Source organism: Tetranychus urticae, chromosome 1, assembly GCF_039701765.1.
Source record: "Tetranychus urticae isolate SD_2017Ah chromosome 1, NJAU_TeUrti_SD_1.0, whole genome shotgun sequence".
Taxonomy (NCBI): Eukaryota; Metazoa; Arthropoda; class Arachnida; order Trombidiformes; family Tetranychidae; genus Tetranychus; species Tetranychus urticae.
Window position 1 is genome coordinate 3,399,110 of NC_142958.1, and position 23,295 is coordinate 3,422,404.

A 23,295-nucleotide genomic window follows, 5' to 3' on the forward strand; every position below is an offset into this window, starting at 1 on the left:
CTCTATCATTACCCAAGTAACCTGAATTTTGCAAACAAGCGACCAGCTGATGAAACAACTGTTCCTGACTTTCTACAGTCTGTTTTACTCTTCACATGAGTCAGCTTGTTATCTGTTTATTTAATTTAATTCCTGGTTCTTTTTGATATTTCCCATTGTAATATGATTGAATTATCTTTTATTTGTCCTAAATAATTTTAGAACTATACTAATAGTAGCCCTTTCTCCCTATGATCTGCAATAACTACAAAATCTTTTTTCTAAGCAACTCTTAAAACATTTCTCTATGATATTTTCTTGCTTATCCTATGATTGTTGTTTGAATCTTTGTTTTCTCTATTGACCATCAACTTCAGTGATTAAACTATAGTTTATTGAGTGAACATTTATTCAATATTTATGTCATTTTTATCATGTGATACGTAAACGCCTATATCTGGGTGGATAGGAATTCAGGCTACAATCAACTTTACCTTCCTTGTCAACATTATGTGAATCTCAATTCCCCAAATTTGGACATCCAATTACCCAGCTGATTTATAAGTTTTTGTTCTGCAATCAAGTTGGATGAAATCAACTAGGCGCTACAAACCTTTATACAAAGATGATAAAACTGTTTTACTCAGTTTCACCAATCTAGCTATTTTTATATCTTCTCTGCCTCTTGGTGGTTTTATATTTTGTGTAATCTGGTCTCTTTTATTTAATTTTACCGAGTCAACTTCAACCCATTGTCATGTCACCAATTATCTACCATCAATTAGTGCAGCAGTTGGCTCCTATTCACCTCAAAAATATATTTGGAGGATTTGTATCGCTATACACTCAGCGCCAAGGTACTTGGTAGCTTATATGTATTATTCAATAGTCCATTATTCCCTATTTATTTTCATGCTTAATCTGGTCGAAGTCTCAAGTTTAATTGGATTAACATTCATTTCATCGACTGAAAATCACAGTAAGTTAACATCTGAATAAGTTTTATCTTTAGCTTGTACAATATTCCCCAATTTGTAAGTCGAATGATATTTCAACTTTATTCAAGTCTCACTTGAAAACTGGAAAATTCAGGAAACCAAAATTTGTCTTTCTCATCCTCGATAGTAGACATCCTCTTTAAAGCTATAATCTGTTGATTAAATCAGTTATTCAGTCAAAAAATTTGATCCACTTTTCATTTTTACTCCATCCGACTCTTTAGATTTTCATATAACAGGTTTATAGCCATTAAATGATCATTCGATCTATTGTACAAATTGATTTTAAATTACAGAATTGTTTCAATGTTTATTATTCATGAAACTAAATTACTGTTTTCTCACCTTTCTCAGCTTTACATGCTTTAAATTTCGCACTCTTCATTATCACTGGATCTGTTGGAATGACTTCGGCGTCCAATTTCTCATACAAGTCAAGAAAAATCAAGAATATAATGAAATATATTAACCTGATCTCAATTGGATTGGCAATCTTTTTCTATTACAAACATAATTGGTTCTGTGAACCTGGTATTTATACATTATTTGCTCTAAGTGAATACGTAGTCGTCTTAACAAATATAGCTTTCCATTTTCAAGCCTATCATGACTTCAAAGATTACGATATTATTTTAATTAATCGTCTGTCTTTGGCTCAATCTTAAAGTGCTATTTTCCTTAATACCGGCTACAATGAAACAGAGAATTCAATAATCTCGAATCTCACGATCCTTATCGATTATCATGAGTTCATATTCGAGTTTCATCAACTTGCATATACATGATGTGTAACTCATTTTGACTGCATATTTATATCTCAATGTTTAGGTAATTAAAACATTAACTTAAATAAAATCTAACCAATTAATCTAGCTAAATATTTTTCAACTAAATTTTATTATGTAATGAATTATTCTATCAACTTTTGATTTTCCAATAATCAAGCATTTTAATTTGATTTTAACGTTGAAATTCACTTTTTTGAAATGTCATGTTTTAATTTTAATATTTGATCCACTCAAGTAGTTGAACACTACGTATTTACATGTTTAATTTGCTTTCAAATCACACAACTCTTTGAGACTAAGCACATGATGGAAGGTCCAATGTTAACAAGTAACGGATAGTTATACACATGATCTTAATTAATTGTTGAAAAAATTTCTTGTTCAACCTTAAAATGGAATAATATTTTTAAAGTTATCTTCTGTTTGCAAGTTGGCATTTTAAGACACAATGATTGAAATAGTGAGTAGAAATTAAGTCATAATTAGTTGATAGATGGAATGCATCTGAATTTTGGGGAAATTATCAGGTGTAAGAGACGATCTATACAGTAAAATAAAATGTAGCAAGAAGCTTAACTGAAACTCTGAACAAAAAATGAAATGCAAGCTGCTATAATTAAACTGATTTGAGTTGAATTAGATGGTCTGGTTTCACAAAAACGCACTTGGATCGGCGCGAGGATTTTTCTGGTTCCTGTATCGGATAGTCAGCCAAACACCAAGGAATTCGGTAAAACTGAAGAAAATTCCAAGTGAACCACAAACGTCTAGTCCGCTGCTGATTGCACTGACAATTTTGTATTTACAAGTCTCGCAATGACAATCTTCCTTGACTTTACAGCATGATGCTACCTGTAATTGAACAAAAGATGAGACAAAATATGTTAAGTTAATTGGAATTACAAGCCAAAAAAAACTAGAAAATCAATGACCTTTAACCTAAAACGAGAGTAAATGCTATTAACGTTTAATAGCTGATTCTTACACACATTAATTGTTGAAAATGAAGAATTAAACATCAATGGCAATACAATTTTTGGCATCGATTCACAGTCGTTATATCCTCATTGTAATTATCAAAATTTACAAGCTAAAGATTGGAGACTATCTGAAGAGAAAATTCTTTGATCGCTCATCAAAATTCTGATAATAAGATTACGCAGTAACTCTTGGTGAGAAAATCTGAAGCCTAAATATATCTTACGTTGACTTTTGAGTTTTAAGAGCTCCTATTCATTTATAATGATGTTAATGAATCACTTACGCCAATACACTGGTCTACTAGCGGTGAAGAGTCAAACCCGCAGCAATTAAACCACGTTTGGGCTTCATTTCGGGTTGAATCACTTGATGAATTCCATCCATTGGTGGCGATTTCAACCTTTTGTGAATCACTAACAGCGAGGCAAGCAATGGCGATGCAAAATTGTACCACAAATAGCAGAAATAGGATAACCATGTACTGTTGGGTAAGAAGAATGGGAAAATTGAGGTTAGATAAAGAAATATGAACTCTTTGTCAACCATTATCTCTGTTTAATGTATCAACAAATCTTTGATAGTCACTCTTATCGGATATTCATTTATCAACTCATTCAACTTGAGAAAAAAATGAAATTATTAATAATTGAACTTACAAAAAATAATATGACTTGATGGTGTTTTGCAGCTCCAACCAATCCCATAAGAGACAGAATGGCAAGAAATACTCCACATCCTATGAAGACTTGGACAATCTCAAGATTACTGACTATTGATGAGTATCGAGCATATGTTGCCACAGCAATCAACATACATGAGACCAGCTAATGATTAGAGGAGAAATAATGAAATAGAAAGATGAATTATAAATTAAAGCACATTTTGAAAATAAAAAAAATGTAAACATATGGAAAGGTTAGGAAGACTCGAGGAGCAATGGAGACTTACCGTATACAGAATATTTAATGTTGTCAGAGCATTTTTGGTAAAAGTGAATCCTCCACACATGATTAATTAAAGATGGTTGATTAATATAATGAATATTAGAAACCTTAAAACAGATATGACTTGTTCAGTTAACTGAACTTTCCTCTTGATCAATGAAATAAGATCGCAATTTCCAATGAGAAATACAATGAAAATCAACTCTCGAGCTGAAAATATTTGTTGAGTGAAAATACTGTTGAGTAAACAGTTTTAAGGAGGAGCTTGGAGGCAAAAAGACACAGAAAGGTAAAAAGGTAAGTTATGAGGGAGGAATAAAGATCTGAGAAGTGAATGAGACTTGAAGATAAATATCTGATCAAAAATTGCTAATTATCAGATGAGCTAGTTGAGACAAATGCCTATTAAGACAGTCGCATTTGTAGCCTTCCTGTGAGTTCACATTTCCTTTTGTTATCTAACAATCAGATAAATGGTTCTTCAAGTGAACAAAAACTGTGAAAACTTGTAAATATCACAGAATAATCGTTGAAAGTGAATCAATTACTTAATCATCTTTCAGTCGTTTAAAAAATTGTCAGTGACTCGGAATTCAGGAAATATTTTTAAATCTTAACTACTGTAACTGTACATCTCTTGAAATGATTAGTTTTCTTGCCTTTTCCTTCTTGAAACAAACATTTTTTGGTTGTTTTAAATTGTTAATTTTAAGTTGAAAATTGGGTAAGGTGACAGTTATGGCGACACTGGCGTGGCGTTCAATAGGCATTTAGTTTTTCCTTCAATCTGATTGAATCTTGGTTTCGTGATGAGTTGGTGATGTTTTTAATTTAATAATTATGACCAGTCAAGAGGTTATAATAATCTTGAGCAAATTGGCTATTTCACAATGATGTCAGATTTGTTGAAACAAGATTTCTTATTGCTGCTCATCCTTTTGATTGTCTATTGTATCATTCTGCTGATCCTGTTTCTAATTAAAGTAAAACGAGCTCGAGCCATGAAAGGAGTTTACTCACCATCAACTTATGAACAATATCAAGTCATACCTTACATCGTCCGACTTCCCCCAATTGAGCGACTCATCTAATTGATATCAATATAATGAATAATTTCTTCACGATGGTTCACGTCCATAAAATCACCTTCTTAACCATATGATGTTGATACTTTAATTGTTTTTCTTTGCCCCAAAAGAATCGGATATTCATCCGGACACACATTGACTTGCATTTAAGTTGTTCATCATTTTGTTTCTGCTTTACCTTATTATTTTATATTGTAAATTGTTGTCCTGAAAAGGTCATCATAGTAACCAAAGAGTAGTTTATATCACTATTTGAACTCAACTGTTTTGTTTATATTAACCACTGTAAATGTTACCCAGGCTAGTCTACATCAAGTTACTAATATTGTGTTAATTTTGTATTCAGTTAATTTTAAAGAATCTATCTCTCGTTATTTCCACCACTAGATCGCGCTACTGTTATATCTTACTTAAAGATGAAAATGACTAATAATCAGCCGGTCAATGTTATGAAATTTGGTTGAATGTCTGAATTGAATTCAACTCTTGAAATAAATTGTTATCATGCAGCAAAGGTTTGATATACCTTCTTTAAGCCAAGCAAATTTCAACAAAATAGATACTAGGAAAGCTGATTTAAATAAATTGTCAATCATTGAACTCAAAGAGATCCTAGACAGACAAGACAAGCTTTTAAACAACAAGTAAGTGTAATTTTTTTTAATTATCTTACATATTGATTTTTGAATGATGAATAAATAGCGATTTTATATGATTTTCCAGGAAATTCATCAATTCTTTACCAGATAAGGGACAAAAAATAAGTGACTACCGACAGAAAGTTTTGGAAAAACTCAAATCTAAAGAGTTGGTCGAACAAACTACTTCTATTCTTTCCAAATTATCAATTGGTCAAAACGTTGATCTTTCTCATCCTATGGTAAGCTACATTTATCAAAATCAAGTTTTACCGATCTATAATTTAACTTAAAAATCTGATGTTTAATGCCAATATTGAGGCTTCCGGACCAGTTGCAAAATTAAAGCCAGAAGTTGATCCTTACGCTGGATTATTGTCTAAAGCGTTGGACGACACATTATCTCAAGTAAAACCATCCAAATTTGTGCTTAATAAAAGCAAAGACGAACTGAAGAAAGATCCGTCATCGACTGAAATGCGGACACCTGAATCCCCAAAATTGAAAATCATGGAAAAATATAAAGATACTGGATTGAATTACGGTGCTGAAGAGAAGCGTGTTCATGAGTTATCAGTTGATGAATCTCTAGAGTTGAGTAAAAATCAGATTGAAAAGGATGCAAAAGTGGCCCTGCTACGCAAGGTAGAAAGGACTATAAAGTATTATGAAAATGAAGAAGATGGAACTGATTTAGATGAAGAAATTGAAGATGAAGGAGAAAATGACGACGAACAAGGAACTCAAATAGTAATTCGTTATATGTAAATTGAAATTACAAAGTTTTTATTATAACATACATATTTATTTTATTAATTTTTAAAATACTCAATATTTTATGTCATTTTTAACCATAAATCATCAATAGAAAATTTAACTCTTTTACCGATACTAAGATTATTCAGACTTATTACATAGAAGGTTAATTCTTGAGTTACCAATCTGGAAATCAAAAGAAAATTATAATTAGTTTTCAATTCATAATTCAAAAAGATGTTTTCAACAAACCCGTGTTGAGGACCACCATCATTGGCAATTTTAAGACGAGTTAGTTGTGCTCGCAAGACTTCTTTGAATAACTCATGTAATTTGATAAAGAAACTGGATAAATTTCCAACAGGTATAACATCTTGAACATTTTCGTGTAATCTCATTAAATGTTGAGAGATTGTTTGGAATGGCTGAGATGGAACCGGAGGTCTAGCTTCCCATTTAGAAAGATATAGAACCATAAAGTCGTTGACCATCGAAATTACTTTTTCAGGTATTTTTTGAATGTGTTCGTTGTATGATCGTTCAACTTCATCAAAGCTTTTTGTTATTTGACGGCTTTTGGTGGGAATTAAATCACAGAAATAAGATGCAAGGTAAGGCAATAGAGAAGTAACTAATTGAAGACATCGCTGAGAGAGGAATAAATTTCGAACGTTGATATTTTTAAGTCCAGCTTCTGTTGTAGCTCCTCCTTCTAAGACTAGATGACAAGTTCGTAAATTGAAATGACCAATTAAATCTAATAGGCGGTTTAAGAGTTCGAAGGATAAAGAAGGTATTTCACTGCAACATTGACAATATTCCAAAATCATAGTAATTAATGTTTTCATTGAGCTGACAATAACATAATTTTCACCATTTAAAGTAACGTAACTCTTGGGCGAAATTGATGTGGTTGCGATAGACGATTGGGCTGTTGATAAAGATGATGCTTCTTCAGCTGGTCCTTCTTTGGTTTCAGTCTTTTTAAGGTTGCGAGAACCGAGTCTTTCTTCAACAAATTGATTAACCATTTCTTGTAGTTCAATCGGAACTGGGTCTAAAGATTTCCACTGTTCAACGGTTAATACTGAATTCAATTTCCGTTTTCTTTCTTCGTGAAATCGGTTTGTGAATCTAATAGCTTGATTTTTGAGGACAGCTTCTAAAATATCACTTCTCCTTCCACAGCGAGTTTCACATTCACCAGTGAATTTATCTATTACTTTAGATAGTTCAAGAAATTCGGCTGATGTCAATTTGTCCAAGGAGCCATCATTTGCTTTATATCTAATTAAATCTTTGCATGCAAGATGAGCATCTTCACAAATTGCAACCAAAGATTCTTGGATTGTTAGGCTTAATTTGTGATGGTCTTTATCAGCTAATATTTGCGTTGATTGTTCTTGTAATTTCTTTGTCTCTTCATTTCGTTTGTCTACAGCTTCTTGTACAACATTTAACATCAATATTTGAATCAATTCCATTCTGTCGAGTAAAAGGTTAAGATTAGCGAATACAATGGATAACAGCTTCAACCATTTCGAAGGCGCGATTGAGCGCAGCTTCTCAAATAGACTAGTCTCTTCTTTACAGTCGATGTCTATATCATCTTCTTGGGATAACATCTCGATAACAGTTTGCTTTACCAGGGCTTTGATAGCCATTCGAGCCTCTTTGTTGAAATCATCAATAAAACTAAAACAATTGTTCTTCAACATTCCCATGACAAGTGCTTCAAGCCTTTCAGATCCAGGTATTTGTTGCTTCTTGGTTATAATGATGTTACCATCAGCTATTTCAATTGAAGGTGTTACAGGTTGGTTACAAAAGGCATCGATGAATTTAATGAACTCTTCTTTCATCATTTTTGAGATAATTTCTCTTATCTCATTTAACTGAGATTCTAAATGACGGAAGCAGTGAAGACCTAAAAGTTCTTGAAGGAATAAATCTTGAGTTGATGAGATGAGATCAAGTGAGCCAGCAAAATCAGAATTGGAAAGAAGTAATTGTATAGACGGTTGAGTTTGATTGATAGTTGACATTAACTGCATTTTGTCGAGAACTTTAAGAGCATTTTGACGTGCCCAATGTAGTCTGATGTTTTCCAAATTAGGTTTCACAAAAGTAGCCTCTAATTGATGACATTTACCACGTAAAAGGGTAACTTGTTTGATTGTTTTAGATAGATTTTCCATTACCGAGTCGATTGCATTCATTATATGGAAAAATTCCCTGAATCTTAGAGCAATTTGACGAGATAAATTTTCTTCCACGACGTCCAGGTAATCTGTAAGGTTACGTGAAATTTGTTTGATTGATTCTTTAAATGAGGCTGGTGAAGAAGCCGACGAATTGTTAGCAGCTAAAACTCCTTTAGAATCAGACAGAAGTGCTGTAAACGTATTAACATTTTCCAAACTGAAATCTGATCGCAAAAACAAACGAGGTACAATTTCGTGAAGATCCTTAGATTTGCCATCGAAGCTATCTAAATTCTCAGATATAGATAATCTTTTAGTGGCAGCAATTTTCTCTTCGCGTCGATGCACACGTTTACGATATGTTTCAAGAAGGGTGAGATCATTTTGCGTCGGTGGTGAATGAATAGGAGTAATTGGCACACTCTCAATAAATCCAGTGCCCCAATCTTTGGTTAAAATATCAGATCGAGGTAAAGATGGGTCATTTAATACTGAGGCCAAATTTTGTGAACTTGAATATATTGTCCATTTTTCGGCGGGTTCAGCATCCAAAACTAAATCTGGTCTTTTCTCCATTGAATACATTACCATGAAGAAATACGCTTAGAACAATAAAATTAAAAAATTACAAACATAAATTTAAAAGACTTAAAAATCATCTTTATAAAAGACTTACAATTAACAATATTCGGTAAGGCTTACATACTGTATTCGTAAAAGTATCTGATAAGATTCTAATCCTTGGATATATAGTAGATTGTTTATTTGCCTTAAGAGTATGGCGCGTCTATTTAAACTATACAAAATATTGTCAAAAAGTTGGACTTAAGTTAAGATTTGAGACTTAATGGGTTTGTAGGAGCATAAAAACTGAATCCATTCATGTTATTAAAAATTTATCCGATCGATAGTTTTTGAGGAAATAGAGGTCAAAGTTTAAACTTCGATCGCTTTTTGTCCGACTGTGCGACCAGATTTTGCTATGAAATTCATTTAACTAATGTAACTTATGATAATTAACCAGAAAATGTACTTATTTTGAAAAATAAAATTTACTGTTCAAAATAAAACAGATCAGTTTAGTCAAAACTTCCGCTCTCTGAGAAGACCGCAGGAGTGAGAGAACTGAAATTTGTTATTCGTCGATAAAAACTGTTGGTAAAATGATTGAACACTGTTTTCAATTTATCAATAGTTGTCTTGATTTTTAATTTTTAGTAACAATTAAAAATGGTTAGTTGGATTTTTAATAAGAAAAATCTTTTAAATTGGACTTAATTTGCCTATGCCGTTGGATATCACGCTTGGATTAAAGGTAGCTTCATGAGCTAAATCTAATATAATATTTTTAATAATTTGTTGCAATTAGAGTTAGAGATCAGTTTGGAGCAAAAGCTTTTATTAACCATCGAGATGTAAAACAAGAAATAAAACCAAAAATAACTTCATTTAGTTGATAAAATTGCAAAGTATTGTAAGGTTTGTAAGTCTGTTAGACTAAATTCTGCCTTTCATTTAATAAATCACTGGAAATAACAAGCTGAAGATAGTTAAAGGCTAAAATTAGCATTCCTTATATGAAATTAGATCATCCAATTTATTTATAGATGAGTTTGCGAAGGTAAAATTACTTCTATTACGATTAGAGACTTCAGATATTGATAATATTGAATATTATTAGCCAATTTGTTCTCGGCTCACTAATCTTCTCAGCTGGTTAAAGTATCACTCCTCAGTCAGATTTCATCACAAGCTAACACACATAGTAAACACTGGGAATTATCACAATCTTTACTTGAATTTTAAGCTATTTCTAGTGAAATTTGTTAAAATTATTATTTTAAAGAAATTGATATCGATAATGTCTATTGAAATTTTAGATGATTCCTGTTTATTCAGAATATTTCGTGAAATCAAAGATAAACAAACTTTGATTATCTGCTCACAAGGTAAGTTTCTTAAACTCTGAATGAACTAATGAATGTGTGAATTTTACTTTTATATTTCTTGCCTTACAGTCAATCGGAGATGGCATTCATTAATCTTTCCAGATACAACACCTAAAAAGAGATTTAATTCAGGGAAAATTCGAAAAGGATTAAAATCGGATGTTCCGATCCAAACAATCGCTCTCGATGGTTGGGAAATAGTTTCAGCACCCTATGACAGTCAGTTTCAACCTGACTTTTTTACTAAACATGGCAGAAAGATGAAACAACTTTACATTGCAGATATGTCATTAGACGATTTCAAGAAATATGTAAAATATCTTCCAAGATTAGAACGATTGCATCTGTCAAGTTATTATGGTAAGTAATTCAATCGACAGATTTGAATTTTTTGTTCAGACTAATAGCTCAACGATTTCTACAGGTGGCTCAAAGCCAAGTGCGTATTATGATGGACCTAAACTTGAAAGGCTAGAAATACTTGAAATATGTACAAGACCTAAAAATTTGGAACCGTACCGAGGGTTGAGTTTGATGGATCGATGTCCCTATCTGAAAAGCGCTTTTCATAAAATCAATGGTGAAGATTTTTTCGTTGACACACAAGTGAAAAATTACCATTTAGAGGATTTGGTCATTGAAAATGTAACTATGGGTTCTGAGTGGACAATTCAAACTAATGACGGATAATCATTGTGTTTTTAATAATAACATATCAATGAGTGTATCAAATGTGAATATTCACAATTGGGTTTGTTTTTTCACAGATATACAACACTGGATTAGTAGTTAATTGGCCAACATTGAAAAAGATTTTACGAAAATGTCCTAATTTAAAGCATCTGGCTATAAGACATTTATGCGATACTGATATTGAAGACGAAAATATACCAGAAATGCTGGAACTATTACCGAAAGTCGTTCTAATTGATTTACGAGTGTCTCCTGGTGTTACATACATATCTGCTGAATATGTAGATGAATATTGTAAACTTCATAATCGTTCAATATCATTTTATTATGCTAGGGAACACGAACGCGACATCAGAGTTGATTGGCCTCAATTATCAAATAGAAAATTCAATAAATTGCAATGTCCTGGCTACAGCTTCATGAAGCATTGTTTTCTCAAACCATTCAACGAACTACCTAGAGTAATGGACCCAATCTTCTTATTACCTTTACTCGAAGATGATATTCGCAATAATAAGTCGAAACCTGATGTTCAAGAAGAAGATTTAGATCCAGACACAGAGGACTCTTTGGATTTAGGTATTATATTTGACTAAACGGAACTCACAAACATTTAAATTAAGTAGACTTAAAAATAATCATTTTAAAAGATTTACAATCAACAATATTTTTTACCTTTCGTATTATGGAAGGATTGCAATCCAAATATAAATACCGATATCCAAAAACTGGATACAAAAAGCAAATCCATTCCAGTTTAAATGATTAACAGTAAAATCTGTTTAAGCGATTATCTCGAGCACTATTCCAATAATTTCTTGTTTAAACGTGTTTTAATAACAACTAACCAATTTTGTGTATTTATTTTTAACTATTAAATAATGTTGTGTTTTCATTGAGTCAAAAAGCAATTTTAACGTTTAATTCGGTCCGAATGAATAAAATTCACAAATCGTCTTAATCATGTTTAATCTGATCTCATTTTTCTCGATTCTTGACAAAAATCCATGATAAATATTATCAGCAATCTGTTCTCGACTCACTCACCTGCTCAGCTGGTTGAAGAGTATCACTCCCTCGTCAAATTCAATAACAAATAAACACGGTGAATTATCACAACCTTTACTTGAATTTTAAGCTATTTTTTAGTGCAAATGTATTAAAATTATTTTTTATAGATAGTTGATATCGATAATGTCTATTGAAATTTTAGATGATTCCTGTTTATTCAGAATATTTCGTGAAATCAAAGATGAACAAACTTTGATTATCTGCTCACAAGGTAAGTTTGTTAAACCATGAGTAAACTGCTAAATGTGTTAATTTTATTTTGATATTTCTTGCCCTACAGTTAATCGAAGATGGCATTCATTAGTCTTTCCAGATACATCACCTGAAAAGAGATTTGAATCAGGGAAAATTGGTGACTTAAGTGGTTGGAAGCAAATAATCGCTCTCGACGATTGGCAAATAGTTTCCGTTATCTGTGAACTAGAGCCTGACTATTTAATTCAACATGGCAGAAAGATGAAACAACTTTACATTCCAAATATGTCATTAGACGATTTTAAAAAATATGTGAAATATCTTCCAAGATTGGAAAGATTACATCTGTCAAGTGGCGGTAAGTTATTCAATAAATAGATTTGGATTGTGTGTTGAAGCTTCTTAATGCATTCATTTTCTACAGGTGACTTTGAGCCAAGTGAACGTTATGATGGGCCTAAACTTGAAAGGCTGGAAATACTTGAAATATGTACAAGCGCTCATGGTAATGAACCGTACAGAGGGTTGAGTTTAATGGATCGATGTCCCTATCTGAAGAGCGCTTTCCATTGTATCGACAAGGAAGACTTTTTCGTTGACACACAAGTGACAAATTATTATTTACAGGATTTGGTCATTGAAAGTGTAATTATCTGTTCTACAAGTACATATTGAATATTGAAAGTTAGATATTAACAATTAGATTGTCTTTTATTCACAGGATTATGAAGCAGTTACTTGGCCAACTTTAAAAAATATTTTACGGAAATGTCCTAATTTAAAGCATCTGGCTATAAGACATTCGTACGACACTGATATTGAAGATGAAAATATTCCAGAAATGCTGCAACTATTACCGAAAGTGGTTCTAATTGATTTACGAGTGGCTCCTGGTGTTAGTTACATATCTGCTGATTATGTAGATGAATATTGTAAACTTCATAATCGTTCAATATCATTTTATTATACTAAGGAACACGAACAAGACATTCAAGTTGATTGGCCTCAATTATCAAATAAGAATGCCAAAAGCTGTCCTGGCTACAGCTTCATGAAGCATTGTTTTCTTAAATCATTCAACAAATTACCTAAAATAATGGATCCAATCTTCTTATTACCTTTACTCGAAGATGATGTTCCCAATAATAAACCGAAACCTGAACAAAATTTAGATCCAGACAAAGAGGAGGATAACCCTTTGGATTTAGGTAATTTGTTTGTCTAAACAAAACTTATAAACATTTAATTTAAAATACTTACAAATACTTTATTATAATGTTAATAAAATTTTCTGTTTCTGTACGACAGATCAGTTCGTCTATAGTCAGAACTCCCGCTTTCTAAGACTGTAGAAGTGAGAGAACTGAAACTTATTATTCAACGATAAAAATTGTTGGTAAATATCAACGAATGAACACTTTTTTCAATTCATCAACAGTTCTCTTGGTTTTGGCCTTTTAAGTAGCAACTAAAAAATGGTTAGTTTAATGTTTAATGAGAAATATCTTTTAAATTGGACTTAATTCGCATATCACGCTTTGATAGGTCAAAGTTAGCTCCATAAGCTAAATCTGATATATTTATCATAATTTGTTTCAATTAGAGTTAGGGCTTAGTTTGAGTGCAATAGGTTTTATTAACCATCGAGAAGTGAAACAAGAAATAAAACGAATAAGAACTTCATTTTGTTAATGGAGTTTAAATTCGAAGTATTGAACGGGTTTGTAAGTTTATAAGACAAAATTCTGGCTTTATTGAATGAATCACTGGAAATACCAAGCTGGAGATAATTAAAGGTTAAAAATAAGCATTCCTCACATGAAATTAGATCATCCAATTTAGATGAGGTTGCGAAGGTGAATAACTTCCACGATTAGAAACTTCATATGAGAGGTAAGTTTTCTTTAATCAGCGATATTTTGTTTTCTTTTTTAAATGACAATCAGCATCAAAACAATTTTCAATCAAATATCAGCCATTCTGTTCTCGACTCACTCATTTTCTCAGCTGATTAAAGTATCACTCCCTAGTCAGATTTCATCACAAGTTAACAATCAACACACATAGTAAACACGGTGAATTATCACAACCTTTACTTGAATTTTAAGCTATTTTTTAGTGAAATTATTTAAAATTATTATTTAAAAATAACTGATATGTCTATTGAAATTTTAGATGATCCCTGTTTACTCAGGATATTTCGTGAAATCAATGATAAACAAACTTTGATTATCTGCTCTCAAGGTAAGTGTATTAAACCCTGTGTCAACAGGTGAAGGTGTTAATTTTGTTTTGATATTTTTTGCCCTACAGTTAATCGAAGATGGCATTCATTAATCTTTCCAAGCACAGTACCTGAAAAGAGATATAATTTAGGGAAAATTAAAGGATTAAATACTATGAAGGAAATAATCGCTCTCGATGGTTGGGAGATAGTTGTGGCGCCTTATGAGATAGAGCCTGACTTTTTCACTGAACATGGCAGAAAGATGAAACAACTTTACATTCCAAATATGTCATTAGATGATTTCAAAAAATATGTAAAATATCTTCCAAGATTGGAAAGATTACATCTGTCAAGTTATTCTGGTAAGTAATTCAATTGACAGATTTTGCCACTTGATCTATTGATTCCTACAGGTTTCTCAAAGCCAAGTGAACGTTATGATGGACCTAAACTTGAAAGGCTGGAAATACTTGAAATATGTACAAGATCTGAAGATTGGGAACCGTACAGAGGGTTGAGTTTGATGGATCGATGTCCCTATCTGAAAAGCGCTTTTCATAATATCGATGGTGAAGATTTTTTTGTTGACACACAAGTGAAAAATTATTATTTAGAAGATTTGGTTATTGTAAATGTAACTATGCATTCTGAAAGTACAATTTCGTACAAAACTGATGACAGATAGTCATCATGTTTTAACAATAACATAATATTCGTCAAATGTGAATATTTACTATTATATTTGTCTTTTTTTACAGATGTTTTCCACTGAAGCAGTTAATTGGCCAACTTTGAAAAAGATTCTAGGAAAATGTCCTAATTTAAAGCATCTGGCTATAAGACATTCAAATGACACTGATATTGAAGATGAAAATATACCAGAAATGCTGGAATTATTACCGAAAGTCGTTCTAATTGATTTACGTGTGTCTCCTGGTGTTACTTACATATCTGCTGATTACGTAGATGAATATTGTAAGCTTCACAATCGTTCAATATCATTTTATTATACTGAGGAACACGAACACGACATTAGAGTTGATTGGCCTCAATTATCAACTAAAAAATTCAAAAGTTCTCCTGGTTACAGCTTCATGAAGTATTGTTTTCTTAAACCATTCAACGAATTACCTAGAGTAATGGACCCAATCTTCTTATTACCTTTACTCGAAGATGATATTCGCAATAGTAAAACGAAACCTAATGTGCAAGAGCAAAATCTAGATCCTGACAAAGAGGAGGATGGATCTTTGGATTTAGGTAATTTATTTGACTAAACGGAACTAAAAAATTTAATTTAGAAGACTTGAAATTAATCTTTGTATATTACTTACAAAATTTGAAAGTCACAATTGACAATATTTTATACCTTTGTATTATGGATTCCATAATATGGAATGATTAAAGATACCGATATCCAAAAACTGGATATAAAAAGTGAATCCAAACATTGTAAAATGTAGAGGGAAATTTGAAAAATTAACTGTAAACGTTCTTCGAGAGATTATCATTATTATTACTATTTCTTAATTTTTGTTCATAACATTCAATCAATTTTTTATTTATTGAAATTGTGTGATTCAATTAAATTTACAATTTAGTTCATCGACAGTTTGGTCATAATGAAAGCTGATTCACAAATGTTGTTCAATTTGATCTCAATTTTAATCCTTAACAAAAATGCAATACGCATTTGTTTACAAATTCTGGTTTTCATTTGATGAGCCGCTGAAATAGCTAGAGTTAACTAAAGGCCATAATGAAAACCAGCAATCCTAATATGATATTAGAGGATTCAATTCTAATGAGTTGACAAAGAATTTAAAATTTCTGCAATATTCCTGTTCTCGACTCACTCGCCTGCTCAGCTGATTAAAAAGTATCACTCCCTAGATTTCATCACAAGTCATAAATCAACACACATAGTAAAGTCGAATTTAAAAATAGTTGATATCGATAATGTCTATTGAAATTTTAGATGATTCCTGTTTACTCAGAATATTTCGTGAAATCAATGATAAACAAACTTTGATTATCTGCTCACAAGGTAAGTAAAACACCTATAAAAAGCAAACCAGCTGTTGATTGTGATTGTATGTTTCGTATCTAATAGTTAATCAACGATGGCATTCATTAATTTTTTCCAGTTTATCACGTCCAAAGAGATTTGCTTTCTTGAAAAGAAGAAAAGATGGATTGAAAATTATATACGACGATGAAACCGGTGCTGTCGCGGATACAATCCAGCCTGACTTTTTTATTAAACATGGCAGGAAGATCAAACAACTTCGCATTTCAGAAATGACATTAGATCATTTTAAACTACATGTAAAGTATCTTCCAAGATTGGAACGATTACATCTGTCAAGCAGCTCAAGTAAGTTATTCAATAAACTGTTTTCTATTTTTGTTATAGCCTATTAATCCATTGATCTTTACAGCTTTCTCAGATCCAAGTGCGTATTATGATGGACCAAAACTCGAAAGGCTAGAAATACTTGAAATAAGTACAGCATCATCAGTTAGATCTGACCCATACAGGGGTTTAAGTTTAATGGATCGATGTCCTTATCTGAAAAGCGCTTTCCATTGTATCATTGGGGAAGACTTTTTTGTTGACACACAAGTGAAAAATTATTATTTACAGGATTTGGTCATTGAAAATGTAATTATGCATTCTACAAGTACATACAAGTATTGAATATTGAAAGTTGAATGTTAACAGTTAGATTGTCTTTTATTCACAGGATTCTGGAGCAGTTAATTGGCCAACTTTAAAAAAAATTTTAGGAAAATGCCCTAATATAAAACACCTGGCTATAAGACATTCGTACGACACTGATATTGAAGATGAAAATATACCAGAAATGCTGGAATTATTATCGAAAGTGGTTCTAATTGATTTACGAGTGTCTCCTGGTGTTACTTACATATCTGCTGATTATGTAGATGAATATTGTAAGCTTAATAATCGTTCGATATCATTTTATTATTCTGAGGAACACGAAGATAACATCAAAGTTGATTGGCCTCAATTATCAGATACATTCAGCAGCCTCTGCATTGGTTACAGCTTCATGAAGCATTGTTTTCTTAAACCATTCTGCAGATTACCTTTAGTTATGGACTCAACCTGCTTATTACCTTTACTCGAACCTGATACTCCCCATAGTAAAACGAAACCTGATGTTAAAGAAGAATACCTAGATCCAGACGAAGAGGGAGATAACTTTTTAAATTAGGTAATTTGTTTGACTAAACGGAAATTACAAACATTCAATTCAATACTTACATGTAAAATAAAAGACTTACACTAAAAAACAGCATTCCTATTATCAATTGTATAGTCCAATTTAGATGAGCTTGTAAAGTATGTAAAAATTTTTCAACGATTGGAGACTAAGTTTGAAAAGTGAGTTTTTTGAAAAAACTTTTTTGAATTAATGATCTTTTCTTTTTCTCCATTTCAAATGACAAGCATTTCATTTTCCCAGATCTTACAGCGTTACGATGAATTTAAACTCGAAAGACTTGAAATACTTGAATATGCATACATTCACACTATACAGGGCGTTAAATTCAAATAGCCAATTTGAATTGCTAACGATGAAAACGTTATTAGTGATGTCTTAATTCATTAAATATTATCAGTAATCCTGTTCTCGACTCACTCGCCTGCTCAGCTGTTTAAAATATCACTCCCTAGTCAGATTTCATCACAAGTTAACAATCAACACACATAGTAAAGTCTATCGATAATGTCTATTGAAATTTTAAGTGATTCCTGTTTATTCAGAATATTTCGTGAAATCAAAGATAAACAAACTTTGATTGTCTGCTCACAAGGTAAGCTAAAAATCTTTAAAAAACTTGAAAGCCTGTTATTTATGATTGAATTTTCCTTATTTTATAGTTAATCGACGATGGCATTCATTAATTTTGCCTAGTTTATCATATACGAAGAGAGCCAAAGGAAGAAAGACTACTATATACTATGCCAAAGGAAGAAAGAAAAAAAGTCAAATTAAAAGGAACGGATTCAGTATTAGCCAGGATGGTGAAATCGTTTTTATCTGGTATGGAATCCAGCCTGACCTTTTTATTCAACAGGGCAGAAAGATAAAACAACTGTACCATATAGACATGACGTTAGACGATTTTAAAAAATATGTTAAATATCTGCCACGATTGGAACGATTACATTTGCAAGGCAGCTCGAGTAAGTTATTCAATCAACAGTTTTCTATTTTTTAATAAAGTCTATCAACCCATTGATCTATACAGATTTCGCAGATCCAAGTGCGTATTATGATGGACCTAAACTCGAAAGGCTTGAAATACTTGAAATAGAAACAACGTCTTCTGTACAAAGTGAACCATACAGGGGATTGAGTTTGATGGATCGATGCCCTTCGCTGAAAAGCGCTTTCCATTGTGTCCATGGAGAAGACTTTTTTGTTGACACTCAAGTGAAAAATTATCATTTAGAGGATTTAGTTATTGAAAATGTAATTATTTATATCAAAACTACAATTGAAAAAAGTTCACTCTGAATTTGTCTTTACAACAGACGTATTCCACTCAAGCAGTTAATTGGTCAACTTTGAAAAAGATTCTAGGAAAATGTCCTAATTTAAAGCATCTGGCTATTAGACATTCGTACGACACTGACATTGAAGATGAAAATATACCAGAAATGCTGCAACTATTACCGAAAGTGGTTCTAATTGATTTACGAGTGTCACCTGGTGTTACTTACATATCTGCTGATTATGTAGATGAATATTGTAAGCTTAATAATCGTTCAATATCATTTTATTATACTAGGAAACACGAACACGACATCAGATTTGATTGGCCTCAATTATCAACTAAAAAATTCAAAGGCTCTCCTGGCTACAGCTTCATGAAGCATTGTTTTCTCAAACCATTCAACGAATTACCTAGAGTAATGGATCCAATCTACTTATTACCTTTACTCGAATATGATATTCGCAATAGTAAAACGAAACCTGATGTTCAGGCAAATCTAGATCCTGACAAAGAGGAGGTTGGCTCTTTGGGTTTAGGTAATTTGTTTGACTAAACGGAAATAATAAGCATTCAAATTTAGAAGACTTTAAAATAATCTTTATATAAGACTAACAATTGACAATATTTTTTACCTTTCGTATTATGGAAAGATTGAAGATACCGATATCCAAAAACTGGATACAAAAAGCAAATCCAAACATTGTAACATATAGAGGGAAATTTGAAAAATTAACAGTAAACTCTCTTCAAGGGATTATCTTGATTACTATTTCATGATTTTTTGTTAGTAACACCTAATCAATTTTTCTTTTATTGGAATAATGTGTGTTTCTTCTAAATTTACAATTCAATTTAGTGATTCAGTTTGGTGATAATGAAAGCTAATTCACAAATATTGTTCAATTTGATCTCATTTTTTATTCCTAAAAATGCATGACGCATTTGTTTACAAATTCTGGTTTTAATTTTATGAGCCGCTGGAAATAGCTAGAGTTAACTAAAGGCCATAATGAAAACCAGCAATCCTAATATGCTATTAGAGGATTCAATTTAAATAAGTTTGCAAATAATTTAAAATTTCTGCAATTATCCTGTTCTCGACTCACTCGCCTGCTCAGCTGATTAAAAAGTATCACTCCCTAGATTTCATCACAAGTTAATGATAAATCACAAAGTAAACACAGTGAATTATCACAAGCTTTACTTGAATTTTAAGCTATTTTTTAGTAAAATTTGTTAAATTATTGTTTAAAAATAGTTGATATCGATAATGTCTATTGAAATTTTAAGTGATTCTTGTTTATTCAGAATATTTCGTGAAATCAAAGATAAACAAACTTTGATTATCTGCTCACAAGGTAACTAAAACACCTATAAAAACTTGACCAGCTGTTGAATGTGATTGTATGTTTTGTATCAAACAGTTAATCAACGATGGCATTCCTTAATTTTTTCCAGTTTATCACGTCCAAAGAGATTTGCTTTCGCGAAAAGAAGCCAAGCTGAAAGGTACGGATTGAAAATTATATACGACGATGAAACCGGTGCTGTCGCGGATACAATCGATCCTGACTTTTTTATTAAACATGGCAGGAAGATCAAACAACTGTGCATTCCAGATATGACATTAGACGATTTTAAACTACATGTAAAATATCTGCCACGATTAGAAAGATTAAATCTATCAAGCAGCTCGAGTTAGTTAAATCAATAGTTATCTATTTTTTGTTAAAGTTTATTAATCCATTGATCTCTACAGGTTTCTCGGAGCCTAGTGAACGTTATGATGGACCAAAACTTGAAAGGCTAGAAATACTTGAAATAAGTACAGCATCATCAGTTAGATCTGAACCATACAGGGGTTTAAGTTTAATGGATCGATGTCCTTATCTTAAAAGCGCTTTCCATTGTATCGATGGGGAAGATTTTTTCGTCGACACGCAAGTGAAAAATTATTATTTAGAGGATTTGGTGATTGAAAATGTAATTGTTTATGTCAAAAATACAATTGTAATTAGTTCTAAACTTATATTTGTCTTTTTTACAGATGTACTCCACTCAAGCAGTTAATTGGCCAACTTTGAAAAAGATTCTGGGAAAATGTCCTAATTTAAAGCATCTGGCTATTAGGCATTCGTACGACACTGATATTGAAGATGAAAATATACCAGAAATGCTGCAACTATTACCGAAAGTGGTTCTAATTGATTTACGAGTGTCTCCTGGTGTTACTTACATATCTGCTGATTATGTAGATGAATATTGTAAACTTCATAATCGTTCAATATCATTTTATTATACTGAGGAACACGAACACGACATCAAAGTTGATTGGCCTCAATTATCAGATAAATTTAGTAACCTCTGTTTTGGTTTCAGCTTCATGAAGCATTGTTTTCTTAAACCATTCGGCAGATTACCTTCAGTTATGGACTCAACCTGCTTATTACCTTTACTCGAACCTGATACTCCCAATAATAAACCTGTTGTCATAGAAGATGATTTAGAGTTAGGCAGTATATTGGACTAAGTGGCTATTATGACCATTCAAATTTGATAAGACTATTTTTACAAAATAATTCACACTTTCAAATTTTGAAATTTACCATTTTAGAAACTCATAATTAACTTATTTTGCCTTTTTATGTTTAACTAACTTTGAACGTGTAAATGCATTTTTTTATCTTATAATTAAATTATTGCAATGTGGTACTAAAAATGTTTAGGCTTGTTAACAGATGTTATAATTTTAGTGTTAACAGTATAATAAAGAAAAATTTTATAAGTTGAAATAATTACAATTTAAAAATGTAATGAAAATAGAATCACTTACGATTTAGTTTAAGTTTTCAAGTTTTCAATTTTTATGCTAAAATGACTGAATTTTGTTTTGCAATATACCGGGCGTTTTTTTCATTTTACGCCTTTATGCAGGCATAACTCACGAACGATTAGTGCTACAGACTGCTGAAATTGCAAAATTTTTCCGACCCGTTTTCTTTTCCTTTAGCCAGTATGAGTTATGAACATTTGACTAACACTATCGGGTCAGAAAAATTTTTAAATTACAGAAAATGACCTTTCAAGGTCAATTAAAACTCAAATAAAGAATTGACCTTGAATAACCTTGAGCACTCGAACCGGCTTTCTTAACAGCTTTACCTGATGGTTGAGGAGGCATGATTACTGATGATAATCGAATCGTGTCAATGTGCCCGATGGTTGATCGGGTTATGGTTGATGTATATAACTTCATAAGTTAAATTTCCGTAACTACCAGTTGAGATTGCAATTCTACAACCAAGATGCTGATTGAAAAAATTCCTGAGCTGTGGGTAAGGCACTCTTGCGTTGTTCAATACGTAAATATCACTAACAAAATCGTTACTACGAACGACTGCACGTGTTCTGAGTAGAAACAAATAAGAACTAAAAGGTGATTCAAGGTAACGAGATTCTCGTGTGGAACGATTAAAAAGTATTACATAATCATCACACATGTTGCACAAACTTCAAAAGATGACCAGAAAATTTTTTAAATTTCAGAAAATGACCTTTCAAGGTCAATTAAAGGTCAAATAAAGAATTGACCTTGAATAACCTTGAGCACTCGAACTTATGGTTGTACAATTTGAATAAACTTATGGTTCAAGTCTGAAGTCTGTAGGACTAATCGTTCGTGAGTTATGCCTGGATGAATGCGTTAAATGAAAAAAAAAACGCATGGTATACACTAGACTACTCTGTTCTTAATAGGTTCTTCTTAGGTCTTGCTTCAAATTCTCCAATTACTTAGGATAAACTAAATGAAATTCGTGCAAATGGTATTCCTGCTATTTATTTTTCGTATAAGTTCTAATTACATTTGATTTTGTGTTATTTAGATTCCGGTTATATTGAGTATTCATTAGACAAGTCTCTCGATTCCAAAGAAGTTAACATACTTGCTACTAATGTTTTGTTAATTTTACTTAATATCATACCATGCGTTTTTTTTTCATTTAACGCATTCATCCAGGCATAACTCACGAACGATTAGTCCTACAGACTTCAGACTTGAACCATAAGTTTATTCAAATTGCACAACCATAAGTTCGAGTGCTCAAGGTTATTCAAGGTCAATTCTTTATTTGACCTTTAATTGACCTTGAAAGGTCATTTTCTGAAATTTAAAAAATTTTCTGGTCATCTTTTGAAGTTTGTGCAACATGTGTGATGATTATGTAATACTTTTTAATCGTTCCACACGAG

At 31.8% G+C, this 23,295-nt stretch overlaps 9 protein-coding genes across 14 annotated transcripts; 7 read left to right on the forward strand and 2 right to left on the reverse strand.

The window, feature by feature from the left end:
- Nucleotides 1-150: 150 nt before the first annotated feature.
- LOC107361242 (acyltransferase PGAP2) lies at nucleotides 151-3,227 on the forward strand. Its single transcript, XM_015928022.3, has 2 exons — nucleotides 151-958; nucleotides 1,332-3,227. The coding sequence occupies exons 1-2, from the start codon at nucleotides 568-570 to the stop codon at nucleotides 1,640-1,642; spliced, it is 702 nt and encodes a 233-aa protein (XP_015783508.1). The 5' UTR covers nucleotides 151-567; the 3' UTR covers nucleotides 1,643-3,227.
- Tsp97E (Tetraspanin 97E) lies at nucleotides 1,950-3,873 on the reverse strand. Its single transcript, XM_015928034.3, has 4 exons — nucleotides 3,695-3,873; nucleotides 3,403-3,570; nucleotides 3,030-3,227; nucleotides 1,950-2,617 (listed from the first exon to the last, which is right to left on the reverse strand). Exons 1-4 carry the CDS (start codon nucleotides 3,752-3,754, stop codon nucleotides 2,417-2,419), a joined length of 627 nt encoding a protein of 208 aa, XP_015783520.1. The 5' UTR covers nucleotides 3,755-3,873; the 3' UTR covers nucleotides 1,950-2,416.
- Nucleotides 3,874-5,226: 1,353 nt separating this feature from the next.
- Polr2M (RNA polymerase II subunit M) lies at nucleotides 5,227-6,307 on the forward strand. The gene is made up of 3 exons (XM_015928014.3): nucleotides 5,227-5,422; nucleotides 5,502-5,658; nucleotides 5,738-6,307. The coding sequence occupies exons 1-3, from the start codon at nucleotides 5,283-5,285 to the stop codon at nucleotides 6,182-6,184; spliced, it is 744 nt and encodes a 247-aa protein (XP_015783500.1). The 5' UTR covers nucleotides 5,227-5,282; the 3' UTR covers nucleotides 6,185-6,307.
- scat (VPS54 subunit of GARP complex scat) lies at nucleotides 6,171-9,178 on the reverse strand. 2 transcript variants are annotated; one of them, XM_089270232.1, is made up of 3 exons: nucleotides 9,053-9,178; nucleotides 6,425-8,978; nucleotides 6,171-6,358 (listed from the first exon to the last, which is right to left on the reverse strand). In XM_089270232.1, exons 2-3 carry the CDS (start codon nucleotides 8,965-8,967, stop codon nucleotides 6,253-6,255), a joined length of 2,649 nt encoding a protein of 882 aa, XP_089126358.1. In that variant the 5' UTR covers nucleotides 8,968-8,978; nucleotides 9,053-9,178; the 3' UTR covers nucleotides 6,171-6,252. The 2 variants fall into 2 exon arrangements, with proteins under 2 accessions (XP_089126358.1, XP_015783353.1); XM_015927867.3 differs by lacking the exon at nucleotides 9,053-9,178 and having other exon boundaries at nucleotides 6,425-9,048.
- Nucleotides 9,179-10,104: 926 nt separating this feature from the next.
- LOC107361184 (uncharacterized) lies at nucleotides 10,105-11,917 on the forward strand. The gene is made up of 4 exons (XM_015927941.3): nucleotides 10,105-10,325; nucleotides 10,395-10,685; nucleotides 10,750-10,970; nucleotides 11,093-11,917. Exons 1-4 carry the CDS (start codon nucleotides 10,238-10,240, stop codon nucleotides 11,612-11,614), a joined length of 1,122 nt encoding a protein of 373 aa, XP_015783427.1. The 5' UTR covers nucleotides 10,105-10,237; the 3' UTR covers nucleotides 11,615-11,917.
- A 6-nt stretch (nucleotides 11,918-11,923) lies between these two features.
- On the forward strand, nucleotides 11,924-13,591 carry LOC149094392 (uncharacterized). The gene is made up of 4 exons (XM_015927950.3): nucleotides 11,924-12,300; nucleotides 12,370-12,642; nucleotides 12,709-12,929; nucleotides 13,006-13,591. Exons 1-4 carry the CDS (start codon nucleotides 12,213-12,215, stop codon nucleotides 13,507-13,509), a joined length of 1,086 nt encoding a protein of 361 aa, XP_015783436.3. The 5' UTR covers nucleotides 11,924-12,212; the 3' UTR covers nucleotides 13,510-13,591.
- Nucleotides 13,592-14,258: 667 nt separating this feature from the next.
- On the forward strand, nucleotides 14,259-16,054 carry LOC107361203 (uncharacterized). Of its 2 annotated transcripts, XM_025160825.2 has the most exons (4): nucleotides 14,259-14,528; nucleotides 14,598-14,873; nucleotides 14,925-15,145; nucleotides 15,270-16,054. In XM_025160825.2, the coding sequence occupies exons 1-4, from the start codon at nucleotides 14,441-14,443 to the stop codon at nucleotides 15,786-15,788; spliced, it is 1,104 nt and encodes a 367-aa protein (XP_025016593.1). In that variant the 5' UTR covers nucleotides 14,259-14,440; the 3' UTR covers nucleotides 15,789-16,054. The 2 variants fall into 2 exon arrangements, with proteins under 2 accessions (XP_025016593.1, XP_025016611.1); XM_025160843.2 differs by lacking the exon at nucleotides 14,598-14,873 and having other exon boundaries at nucleotides 14,349-14,528.
- On the forward strand, nucleotides 16,014-21,763 carry LOC107361154 (uncharacterized). 4 transcript variants are annotated; one of them, XM_089266730.1, is made up of 4 exons: nucleotides 16,014-16,558; nucleotides 20,469-20,741; nucleotides 20,804-21,027; nucleotides 21,092-21,763. In XM_089266730.1, exons 1-4 carry the CDS (start codon nucleotides 16,471-16,473, stop codon nucleotides 21,572-21,574), a joined length of 1,068 nt encoding a protein of 355 aa, XP_089122856.1. In that variant the 5' UTR covers nucleotides 16,014-16,470; the 3' UTR covers nucleotides 21,575-21,763. The 4 variants fall into 4 exon arrangements, with proteins under 4 accessions (XP_089122856.1, XP_025016585.1, XP_089122855.1 ...); XM_025160817.2 differs by lacking the exons at nucleotides 20,469-20,741; nucleotides 20,804-21,027; nucleotides 21,092-21,763 and adding exons at nucleotides 16,625-16,888; nucleotides 16,953-17,176; nucleotides 17,259-17,802 and having other exon boundaries at nucleotides 16,417-16,558; XM_089266729.1 differs by lacking the exon at nucleotides 16,014-16,558 and adding an exon at nucleotides 19,950-20,402.
- On the forward strand, nucleotides 18,139-19,801 carry LOC149094393 (uncharacterized). Its single transcript, XM_015927903.3, has 4 exons — nucleotides 18,139-18,357; nucleotides 18,425-18,730; nucleotides 18,796-19,019; nucleotides 19,082-19,801. The coding sequence occupies exons 1-4, from the start codon at nucleotides 18,270-18,272 to the stop codon at nucleotides 19,595-19,597; spliced, it is 1,134 nt and encodes a 377-aa protein (XP_015783389.2). The 5' UTR covers nucleotides 18,139-18,269; the 3' UTR covers nucleotides 19,598-19,801.
- Nucleotides 21,764-23,295: the final 1,532 nt, after the last annotated feature.